The 12,921-nt window shown below is 42.7% G+C and overlaps 1 protein-coding gene across 1 annotated transcript in view; it reads left to right on the top strand.

The window, feature by feature from the left end:
* Positions 1–821: 821 nt before the first annotated feature.
* The window catches only part of LOC132993250 (ephrin-A2-like), an 88,040-nt gene continuing 75,940 nt past the window's right edge, over positions 822–12,921 (top strand). The window contains exon 1 of the mRNA XM_061062974.1: positions 822–1,979. Coding sequence (XP_060918957.1) covers positions 1,837–1,979 — 143 coding nt within the window. The 5' untranslated portion in view covers positions 822–1,836. The remainder of the gene's footprint in view (positions 1,980–12,921) is intronic.

Raw genomic sequence — 12,921 nt, 5'->3', positions numbered from 1 at the left:
TTACAGCACAAGTTATTGACACATGTTGGATGATCCATGGAACACTTAGAAGAAACTCTGTAGTTATATCTTCCTCCGTCAGAAGCTGAGGCTAAATACCACACATGTCAAGATGGATATGTTTTTTTTTTGCAGAAGAGTGTGCAGACACGCTCTTAGGACAAAGTTAGCAGGGGTGGCAATGCTCTGTCAGACAGAGCTATCCAGAGGTTTATGGCTCACAGGTTTTGGACTGTGTGCTGCCTACGCGTGCCCTTTGGGCCTAATGGACACTGATGGAAAATGACTCCACTGTTCCAGCGATCCATCAGACATCCCCTCCCCTCTCTCTCCCCTCTCTCTGAGGCCATCCATCAGGCCGCAGCTTTCAAACAAAGCTCGTGAACTTTATGGGCGCTTTACATGTCCAGATGCGATGCTTATAAACCGCCTTCAGTCGTACAGATGGTTGTACTAAACGGTTTGTCTGCCTCTGTGGGAACACTCCATAAATCATCCGATTGTTTCTGTTGGTGCGTAAATTCAAGTCATAGGCCTACTAAAAAATGTCGTTCTCATCGTTCTCCTCAGCTTCAGGCTGCATAACTTTCCAAAATGTAAAAATGTCCTTTTTCTGATTTGAGGCTTTTCCTCCATGCATCCTCGGTTGTGTATCACCGGGACGCAGTGAGTCAGCCAGCCCCGTGTCCCCAGAGGCGGCGCGGCACGGCACGGCACGGCACGGCTGCAAACCCCGCCCGCACAGAAAGTAAAGCGAGCGCGAGATGGAGAGGGAGAGGGAGAGGAAAAGGAAAAGAGGAGGGGGTGGTGGTGGTGTGTAATGTTGTGGTGGGGGGGTTTTCCTTAGACCGAATCAGGGTGCCGGTGAGTGTCGTTGCAGCCAAAGGTAGAGATTGCGCCGGAGCTTGTTCGGGTTGAAAGCTGTGCTGATCAGCAGCTCCCCGGCTGCGCTGACACCAGCGTGACGCACAGAGAGCGAGGGCGCACCGCGGCTGGAGTCACATTGGATTAAAGCCAGAGACAGCGGAGGGAGCACCAAGTTGAGATGCTGCGAGAGCTCGTGGTACAGTGTGCGTGAGGAGGAGGATGCTCCCGTCTCGCGCTTGTTATTGTCTGGCAACTTTGGACTAAAATTAAAAGGAAAGGAGCGCGCCTATCTACCTGGGATGTATTTCTGTGAACTGTAAAAAAAATAGGAAATAGGTCATATAGGGCAGTTTTGAGGCTGGGGAGAGATTTTGAGGTGCGAGAGGAGCGGAACAAAGCGCGCGCCAGGCTGAACACAAAATCTGGGTAAAACAAATATGACGGCCGATTTTCACGTTTTCTCGCGACTGCTGATGTGCAACGAAGTAAAGGACACTTCTCCAAGCCTCGGGTGATTCTGGATTGCAATTTACATTTGTCATCTTTTTTTTTTTTGGAGACAGAAGGGGACATTATCACGGCGGCGCATCGATATCCCTGCGCGTAATGGGAGAAAAGTTTCGGACCTTGCAGAGGAGTCGCACTCGCAGCATCCCGCCGACGACTCGTTTTTAAATAACATGTGAAAGCCCCCCTCCCCCCTTCTGATCCGGCCGCGGCTGACGGGAGTTTGTAAGTAAAAAAAAATTGAGTTATCCATTATGACTTGAAACAGCCTCGGGGGTTATCCGAACGCGCATTAAGCCAGTTAACGATCCATGAACCGCCCGACCCGATTTGTCCAAAAGACGCGCAGACGGACATTAATGATCTAGAGAGGATTTCTGCAGCAGCAGCAGCAGCAGCAGAAGAAGAAGCAGCGAAAGTGAGAAACTGAACACAGCGAGAGAAGGAGAGGTTCCCTCCTGGATGTCTATGATGTTGTGCCAGCTCGGGCAGAGGTGTGCGATGGAGGTGGTGCTGCTGACCATCCTGTCCTGGGTGTCCGTGTGGGCAGAGGAGAAGATCATCTTTGACAGACACGCTGTCTACTGGAACAGCTCCAACCCCAAGTAAGTTAGACTCAGGTTATTAAGTATTAAAGTGGGTGTTTGAACATTGTTTACCTACCTGACAGTAATGTTCTCATGCTAATAAACACTGGCAGCATGGAGTCTGATGCACATGCTGCCTCTCCACATCAATCTTTTTTTTTTTTATGTCAGTGTATCCTCTTCAGGTTTTAACAGTGATTTTACTGATTGTTTGTTTTTTTTGTTTGTTTTGCAATACTTGAGTTTAAAATGCACACACACACACACACACACACACACACCTTTAGACACACCGATCCAAGTGGAAGTGTTTGTGTGAATGCAACCACACTGGATATTTTGTTCTGTGGCACAGGGAGCTTCTTTTGTCTCAGACAATGAGGGCATCCTGCCTCCTCTTCTCATCAGTGTCTAGAGATTTACTCCCGCTCTCACTCGCTCTGTCTCGTTCTCTCTCTCGCTCACACACACACACACACACACACACACACACACACACACACACACACACACACACACACACACACACACACACACACACACACACACACACACACACACAAAGCCATTACCTTTTCTCTTGGCTAATATCAGCCTCTCATGCCAGGAAACACAAGCGTGCGTTATTACTCTGTCAATTACAAGCCATTGTGCAAAAAACCCACATCCATAAATAAACAAACAAAAGGGAAGCATAAACATGCACATGCAGGATTCATGCACACACACATTAACACACAAAAACAACACACACACACACACACACACACTTTAGTCTTTAGCCGGGCCTCTCTCATTGACATGGTGCAGAGCACACTGGGCCCGTCTGTCTAATGGTTTGTGACAACCTGGCCAGCTTCTCTCTCTCTTTCTCTTCCTTTCCCTCTCTCACCCCTTCCTCTTCTTCTCTCTCTCTCCCCCCCTCTCTTTTTTTCTCCTCTCCCCCCCCCTCTCTCTCTCCCAGGTAGATAAATAAACAGTGAAAGTGCTCCCTCTCACTCGCTCACGGCTGAATTAGTCCAAACTAACGGCCCTGTCTCTCTGTCTGCCTCAACCAAACACTACACACACACACACACACACACACACACACAGCTTACAAGCCCGTCTCTGACTGCATCACTTTTCCACAGAAGGCTTCTCAAATATTTAACAGGCAGGGGGGAACATTTTCTCTCTTTCTCGCTGTTTCTCTCTTTTGGTCTTTCTTTTCGTCTCTGTGCTCCTTCCTTCCCACCGCGCGCGCACACACACACACACACACACACACACACGCACACACTATCAAACACAAACACCTACACATTGCAAACTTCACAGGATACATTTAAGCTATATGGATGGATGCTGGGGGCGCTGTTATTCCGTCAGGGTCGTATGGAGAACTTGAAACTAAAGGGGGCACATCAAAAATGCATTGCTGCTAAAGCAATGAATCTAAGGCTCTGGATCTCTGGCAAGGTTGGTTCCCCCTGTTAGACCCTGGCACTGTCATTGCTCACGCTGTGCCTTTTTTCTGCACACACAAACACACACACACACACACACACACATATAACTCCATCCCGCTGCACTTCTGAGGACCTGCCATTGACAACATTCATTCCTGAACTTTAATCTAAAGCTAATTCTCTCCCTAAACTTCAAGGATTAGAGTAAGTTTGTTAAGAAACCAGCTCACTTGCAAAAAAGAGACGTGAAGACAGACGCTAAAATCAACCCAGCTCATGTAAAATTAATAGGCTGTTTCTGGTTTTACTGCGTCTCAGGGTTTTATTTACAATGTTTGGGGCCATAATAATAGTAAGATTGTATTCACCAAGCTGCTCGCTGTGATTTATGAATGCTGTGAAATTGCCAAAAAGAAGTCCAGCAGGGCTCGAGAAAGCGGAGCAGTCAGGAGATCAGAGTGATAAACAAACTTACTGGGAAGAGGAAAATGATTGTGATCGTAGATGATTTGCCTGATTTAAGTTTTTGGAAGAATTAGCATCCAGTATCAAAACAGCAATAACAAAATTAATCCACAAAGAAAATGACAAGAATTTAAAAAAAAAGTCTTACCAAAGTCAAAGTATGAAGGTAGTATCAGGAAAACAACTGGTTTAAGTCACGTTTACCGGGTATTAAAAAGGATGAGCTGATGATTTTTCATTAAATAGTTTTTTTACATGTTGTGTATTAATTTGTTCTATGTTTAAATGGTGTAGAGTTAAATACGCTTTAAATCAGGGATGTGATTACAAAAAAGAATCCATGATTACATATCAATATTCAGACGTGAAGAGGTGATCCTCGTGAATCATAGATACAAATAAAAACATATTTTTTGAGGAAGGGGGTTTGTTTATTCCGTGGATTTCATGAACTTCTCCTTATTTTTACCGAATTGGGTGATAATAATTTTTTGCTTCGAAGTATCCCCGATAGTGTTTGTGTTGAGTTTGATCTAAACATCTTTTTGAAATTTGAAAGCGGCGAACCATGGTAGCTGTGTTTTCATTTGCTGACCGAGCATGTACTGCACAGTGTGTGAAACGCTGTTAGCTAACGACACAGTGATTCAGTTGAATTTATCCAGGGGTGAAGGGCAACGAATTACAATTACTCCCATCACAGTATCTTATTGTGTACAAGTATTCTTTTTGAAGATGAGTATTTTACTCTAACTTCACTTCATTGTAGGTGAAGTATTGGTCTTCAGTGCACTATAAATAGAATCCGTTACCAAGCAAAAAAACTTTTAAGGTAAAAATAGGAGATGCAAGCTTTCCATCAAAATCTGAATCTGGCCAGCTGATAAGTGTACCACATGACGGTCAGGAGCACAGATCGAGGGGTAGAAGAAGACGCCTGCTTGCGCTCAATTTGGAAGACGGAGATGCCCGAGTTAGACCAAAGTGTAGTCAAAAGATGGGCACTGAAATGAACCTGATCTATGATTCATGTCATGGCAGAACAAACCTAGATATACAGTCTAACATTGGGGAATACAGAAAAATGAATACGCTATACAACCTCCTATCATCTACCTACCTTTATGGTTTCATTATTGCCAGAAATCATGCCGTGTCATATTTACCATTATGTCTTTAGGATGACTGAACTGATTGCTTATGGAACACTTCGTCCATCTTTCTTTCCAGTGAACTTGACTTACTATATATAGTGTACCATCTGTACTTCTGCACGCCCACAATTTCACTGTGCAAAGAGAGACCTGTATAAAACAGAACTTTTGGTTTTTGCGAGATTGTTTTCAACCAGCTTTATCATTTGATCGTGCCGTTTTCATAACTGACATAAATGTCGTGATGTTGCCTCATCCCATCCCCAGATCTTAACAACTGCTTTGATGAAAAAACAGACGAGAAAATCCACACCAAATGCTATGAACCAAGCTTGTATCAAGTATTAGTACAATTTATTGTTTATCTATATGTTCACCTACTTTGCTTTGGTCCCAACATTATCACTCTTGTACTACAGAGTGAACTGTTGTAGGCTGAGCGGTGCTTAGTGTGTTATATTCTTGTAGGGAGATTTCTGAGGCAATGAAATGACACAAACAGCTGCTACAATGAACAGCTGTTTGTCTTAATTGATCACACAACATCAAGCACACAGCTTGTATTGAGCGATCACTATGTGTTCTACTTGTGCTCATCAAAAGTTTGCTCCGAAATCAAACAACTTCAGAAGGACTTTCTGTGCAAGGTCACAAGCAGTGACTTTGTAGAATTTGTTGGATTGATAATCAGTCACTGTTTTGTACTCACTACTTTAAAAATAAACTTTCTTTGTTTTCAAAGACGGGACTGTGGGAAACCACATGAAGTGACAAGTGAAAAGAATATGTGAGAGCACTTGTGAGATGGTACCAAAAATAATGCTGGCTCTATCCATGCATTACTTCTACTTAAATTCTGCCAAACAAAGAGAGCTTCAGTGTGTCATTAGCTGATTACTTAATGATTCAATGCACCAGTTTACATTTGTTGTGTGCATTAAACCCAATCTCTACTCTTAAATAAAACTTACAAGCTTTAAAAAAAAGGATCATGTCCTTGCAAGTCCAAAGTGCCACATCTTCAACATTTATTTTCCGCTCTCACCACTCGGACAAGTGTAGTCTTCAGCAAAGAGAAAAAACTCCACAAACACACTGTACCTGTCAAATCCCAAACTGCAGAGGGACCAAGTTATCGACTAACTGGCGAACACAGTGCAGCATTTGGCAGCTTGAGAGCCAGATATTTCCCACGGGAGTGGTGGAGACTGAAAACAGGAGAGTAAATACTGGACATTTGCCGATTGGCCAGAAACAGGATTCAAAATGAATGCTTCCTAACAAAGCCCTTGCAGTGTGCGCCGCATGAAAGGTAGTTCATAGAGGTAGGTGAAAGGATTCTAGAAGGATTGGATGAAGGCTGTTTAAGGTTGGGTTGAGTTGGTGGATAGAAATGGTTATTTGAGACATGCAGCGGAGAAGCAACAAACCCAAGGTTGGACGCTCAGGGTGGTGCTTTATAATCTCCCTGTGATTTTGCCTATGTGGAAAAGAAGAATTAGTGAAATGAGGCTTGGTCCTTTTCCTGACACTTAGTTATTGATGTCAGTGTTTGTGTATCTGTGGGATGTAGAAAATGGAACGGCAAGAATTCCCCAAATGGTTAACTTTTCTAGATGGCTCTAGATGTATCCAGTCATGCACATAGTTTTGGTTTTTAGGTTTAGAGGAAAAAAGAAATACTGATACTCGTACATTTTCCACAGGCAACATGTCCTAGATGTGCCTGCCAAAAAATCTATTGACCTCTAACTTAGAAGCTATTCCAAAACTGAACTCAAATACATTTTTTATTCCCCCCCCCCCCCCCCCCCCCCCCCAATCATACTGGAGTGACAGCTAAAGTTTCAGAAAACAGGTATCTCAAAATGTTGGCACAGAAAGATGAAACTTTCTGTCTGGCAACTTGCGGGACACGGGAATGCCTTACGCAATTCGGTGGAAATGTGCTTGTGTGGACGTGGCTGCTCAGTATTTTTCCAATACTCTCGATTTCTCTGGATTGTTTCTACGAGTGTTTGTCTTCTTCCCCGCTGTCTGCCTCGTCTTGCCTGCTCTATTTTTCCATTGCATGCATTATGGGATTAATTACCATCCACACTGACATGATTGAATTGTTTTTTTTTCTAATTATTTGTGCTGCTGGTGCCTTAGCCAGATTTGTTGAGCAGCCCCTTGATCTCAACGTTGCTAACCTGGATAAGTCACGATAAATAAAGTGAGTTAAACAAATGTTCCGACTTCAGAGAGGAGGCATGTAACAAATTGGCCGAACCCTCTATACGAAGGGCTCTGGCTCTCAGCAGGCCCTATCTCTTTCAAGGTCTTGCTGGATAATAGAAAATGTATGAGATAATCCAATTCAAACAGCTTCGGCCACTTTTGGTCACGGCGGGGTGCGCCGCTAACACACACACACTCCAAGTGTTGTCCGTTCTCCTGTTGTGATGAGATACGCGGTGCCGAACAGTCACCAAGTACCACAACACGCATTATCACACCAATACTGCGACGTAAGAACAGGATCCGACAATCTCACAGACGCACATAAAGGGATTAAGTTACAAGCAGGAAGGAATATAGGAGGAACACACACACACACACACACACACACACACACACACACACACACACACACACACATGAATGGACGCACACACCAGTGGAAGCTAGATTTAGGTCACAACTATTACACACAATCACATAGAAGCAGAGTGGCTGTTCATTGAATACAAGGTTAGGCAGCCTCCATTTTTCTATTTACTCTCTTTTTACACACAAACACAGTCATGGGAAGCCAAATGTGGGACGCATCACACCCAGACTGGCTCTCTATTGAATAAAAACCCATCATTTTGGCCGGCACACACACACACATGCGCGCACACACACTGAGCCCCCTTCTGGCTCTCGGGCCCATTTTATAAAGCCTGCAGGTGAGGGGGCTTTGTTCACCCCGAGCAGCTAATGTGCTCAGAGCAATGGGCTCTCCTCCACACACACACACACACACACACACACACACACACACACACACACACACATAGAGTGGCTCAATGGTCCAGAAGGAGCACCTTATCTAATCCCATGGTTTATCCTTCAAAAGACTCTTCTCTTTCCTTTTCTTCTTTGTTCTTCGTCTCTCTTCATCTCTGTGTCTTTGAGGAACTCCTCATGTCAGCGAGGAGCGCTGATGGTTGACGACACCCTCATTCTAGGGGACGGAGTCTATCTCCTTGGAGACGCGCATGCACCCACACACGGCCTTTGAGGAAGGAGTGACTTATGCGCCGAGCGCCCACACGCTACATATACATATAGACCGCTGCACAAAGTTTCAGATGCACGACGCACGCGCTGTTCTAACACACAATGGGGGTCCTTGCACGTAAACCTACACACACACGCGCGCGCGCGCCGTCTTCCTGTCGCGTCCCCTGCGGCGCAGAGTGATGTGTGTTGTCACTTGCACTTCCTCATTCCTACCGCACACATTCAGACACACACACACACTCAGATTTGCATCCAATTTACATGTAGACTTGTAGTCACCCCCGCTCAGTTACTGACAGTTTGTCAGACTCAAACCTGCCCCTGGGTTAAATCCATCTTCCACTGCTACCAACACCGCCACCCACTCCACCCTTCTCTGTCTCTCTCTCTCTCTCTCTCTCTCTCTCTCTCTCTCTATCTATCTATATCCTTCTTCCTCCCCTCCTTTGTCTTCGTGTCTCCCTATCAAGCTCTCATCTTTCACTCTCCACTCTCTCTTATCTCCCCTCTCTGGCATCATGTCTTCCCTCCCTCCCTCCCCCTCTCTTTCTTGTCCCGTCGGGATTTGGTTAGCATGTTTTTTTCTTGTCCAGGAGCCTGAACTTTGCCCACCGCCTCAGGCTTCTTCTTTCTGTACATATACACATAAAGCTGCAGTACATCAAGGGTGATGCGTTCCTGCTATGACCCACATTATTGGACAGTGTATGTGCTTGTTTAAGATGTCAGTACTGCTAAAGTTCATGCTGAGAGGAAGCAGTCTCAGGAGTTATCATGCTCAGCTTCTCACATTGATGTGAAAATGAGTAATTAAAGTCACGGCTCCGACATAGCAAACGATTTCTCCCAGCTCGGCAGGAGCGACAGTTACATAACGGGATCTAAAGTAGCTGATCTTAGTCATCAGCAGATTCAATGCGGTGATTGGCAGGTGGAGGTCAATGAAATGTTCAGGGGCATTAGAGTGGAACAGTTTGTCTGCTGATATTAAATACATCACCAGCCGCTTTTAATTAAACACGCAATTCAAAACAGGATTAACTTCTGTTATTTTTGACCAAAGAAGCTTTATTCTCTTTCTGTTTGATTAAGTCATTATATATTTAGTAAGAGAGGCATAATGATGAAGATGTGTGTGATGAAACACTTGCTTGTAGCAATTAAAAATGCAGCTTATAAAATAACTAAATTATTCACTTAAAGGTTTAAAATGTGAAAATACTGCAAAACCTGCAGCAGATGGTTTTGCAACAATGAAATGTAAAACACACTTTTGTACCCAAATGCTCTCAAACCCAATAAGAACAAGTGTTAGAATTAAAATGCACCATGAGTGTCAAGTTTTGATCTCATTCTTTAGACTGTGGTGTGATCATAAGCTTTGAGTCCATAATGTGCAAACCCAACTGGTGCGTACATTTAATACAATAACCAACCAAAATATGGTTCCATATGACAGGGTTAATGATTGATTGATTAATAGAACTTCATTGTCAGACAAAGTTGTCTGAGGTTGTCAAAGTCTTGCATCACAGCAGCTCCATTTACAACCTTAAAATGACACACAGGATATGAAGATTCAAAGACACATTTAACACAATGTTTAAAAACCAAACAAATATTCAGAGACCTTCAACATACTTTAATCTGGGATTAAGCTCCATATTTTATTTAACAATTGACTGGTGTACAAAACAGTGCTTCAGTCTCATCTTGTTAAACGTGGGTTCCTGTATCTCATGTTCGATGGTCATATTTCATATTCACCATTCAGTGTGGTCAGGGAGACAATGCTGTTAGCCAGCCTTAACATGTTTTTATTGTAGGCTGACTTACATAGAGTCTCTTGAGTGGTTCACCTAAAATCTTAAGGTCTAGCTACAATCTTTGAGCAGGTTTTTCATTGGTGGAGCAGTTAAGACCTTAAAGTTAGTGGTACTGATACTGTACCATGTGGTGTTACGGTACTGTGGTAAGAATCACAGAATAAAAAACAAAAGCTAGAAATTGTTTACTTTCCCCTCAAGATGTCAGGTGGCCGAGGGAAAACCAATTCTTTGTATTTGTCCTTTTGCAGATTTATTCAGTGTAGTTTTTCCTGGACACTGTAGTTGCTCATTCCACCCAAATATTTATAAAATGATGACTCATTTTTACTAAATAATATATGATTCAACTTTTTAATAAATATCTTTATGGAGCAATCTAAATACTAAGTTACTGTTCTCGCGACACCAGAACACAATGTGAAATCACAGACTGAGACACCAATATGACGCCGCTGAGGAATCAGAGTGAAAGTACGAAGACGTGACGACGGCAGAGCTTATTTATGACGCTGTTGCTGAATTGCAATCCTAAAAAAAGGCTTTTCAGTTTATTTGGCCGGGTTTACATGTTGGTGCTCTAACTTGGGTGCTAACCTGATTTTTTTTTTTTTTTTTACCAGACTGGAACTCATTTTATCGGATTAGTCTGATGCTCATTGGGGCGCTGAGCATACGGTATAAAGGTCAACAATGGAGATCATTTTGACTGTATATTGCTGGAAAGATCATTTTGTTTGATAGAGGAATCATTAAATTATTCTAATCAAACACAAAAAGATTAAAGTTTGAAGTAATTTATTTTAAAAAACTATCAGTCTCAGGTACTTCGTTAGTGAGATGTGAAGATTTTCTTCTTTTAGATGTTTTAGTCGGGTATCTTTATTTAGATTTTTATTGAAATAAAGCAACAGATAGACCAAAGCATACATTTCTCCTAGCACAGGTGTTGCTGATTACACTAACGATGGCTGCATTCCATTCAGGTGCAGAGGCAGGCTCTCTGACTCACAGGCTCGGCTTTGTTAGTGTGATTAATTACACCTGTGCTTTGACAACATGCTGCAACAAGCAAACAAATAAAGTGCGTGAAAGATGTCGGCTTCAGTTCCGCAGTGAGTGATGTTCCTTTAGTACTTTTGTCATGTTACAGAACAAACAAGTCATTCAATTAAGTAGAAACAAATGCATCAATGGCAGCCCTAGACCTGCTCAACTAACCAGTCTAACTTTAAAAGTTAAGCTTTTAGTTTTCTACCATCCTAAAAAAAAAAAAGAATTTTATTATGGCATTCTAAAGAAACAACATTGAACTTAATTTTTACGAGCATATTTTTGTCTTATTATTTTGGCTCTGCCGGAGTTAAACCTTTAAACCTCAAATCACTGCTGCATACGTTGCTCTCCTCCTGGCTGTCAATCAGTCGATGCCCACGGGAATGTCTCTACGAGGAAATAATAACCCGTCATAGACTCAGAAACTTTGTCAGATCCATCTTCTTTTTCTGGGTGTCTCCGCTGCTCTATTTTAGAAATAAAATGATTATATTTTTTGACATTTGAAAGCATCTAAAGCGGTCCAAGTGTTTTTAAATGCTCACCAATATGATCTCACATGGAGGGGAAAATTAGATCATGCCCAACTCCTGCACACTCTCACCTCACAAGACATATTAAATATACACTTCTTTCATCATAGGCCTTTTGTTTGGGGAGGAAAAAGATGCAATATGAAGTTTCATAGCTTTTTTTTTGGCTCATTATTTCCTTTCAAAAGAGATGACAAATGCAAAAAAAGTACATACATATACAAAATCTTATTCTTGGTATTGACAATTGATTGAAGGATACTTTTGCTTTCTTATTTTGATCTGTAACATTTTTTGACATTCCTTTGCTTCTTCTATTTTCTACCTTGAGTGACAATTCAACTAAATATATCTCCCTCCTGATTATTTCATATCTCTATATCTTTGCTCCTTTTATGGAGTAAGAATATTATTCTTTCAGTTATTAAGGTAGTGGCTTAGAATCATAATCCTTGTCTTAAAGTCATTGTTTTTTTCCCCGCCTACACGCTTGCCAAAAAATACATCCCATCCAGCTCCCCTCCCATGCATTTTTTAGATGGGTGCCATGTTTTCAGTTTCCAGTCCTTCCCTGAGAGTGTCTCTGCGCAAGCTGCAAAAATATCGTCATCATTCGATCTGCCCGGAGGGGTGCAGTGATCTCTAGTACGTCTGCAGCATGGCACTGAATCTTTAATGCAATCCGAAATGTTTACTTAACATCCCTCCACGTTTTTTTTTTTTTTTTGATTGTTCATGCAGAGAGGTGCAGGTTTAAAGACTTGCGCTGCAGTGTTGCTGCTACTGTTGCTGCCTCGCACTAATGAGGTTTGTTGATGGTAATGACTATGGCAGTGATGGTGATGTAAGTGCTTCGAAACAACCTGGGGGAGATCCCAGGAGTTGTTGTTTTAATGAAGAGAGAGAGAGAGAGAGAGAGAGTAAGATAAAACAGTTGGAGCCAGGAGATGGAGAAAGATGGAGTCAGTTTTTTTTAATAGAAGAGACGGAGGGGCCAACGGACTGGATGAAAGAATGAAAGCATGAATAAGAGCGGACAAAATAGGCAGATACTAGTCCAGAATATGAAAGATGCCAGGCTGCTCTCAATACATAGCAAACAATGGGCATTGTCATTCGTGCTCCATCCTTGTTTCCGCTCCCCTCTAATACTTTTCCTCAGGTCCCGGCTGGTTGTGCTGATTGTGTTAGCCGCGCAAAAA

The sequence above is a fragment of the Labrus mixtus genome, chromosome 18 (genome assembly GCF_963584025.1).
Source record: "Labrus mixtus chromosome 18, fLabMix1.1, whole genome shotgun sequence".
NCBI classification, from domain to species: domain Eukaryota; kingdom Metazoa; phylum Chordata; class Actinopteri; order Labriformes; family Labridae; genus Labrus; species Labrus mixtus.
The sequence above is the reverse complement of the archived record's forward strand: the minus strand, read 5'-3'. Positions and strand labels throughout refer to the sequence as shown.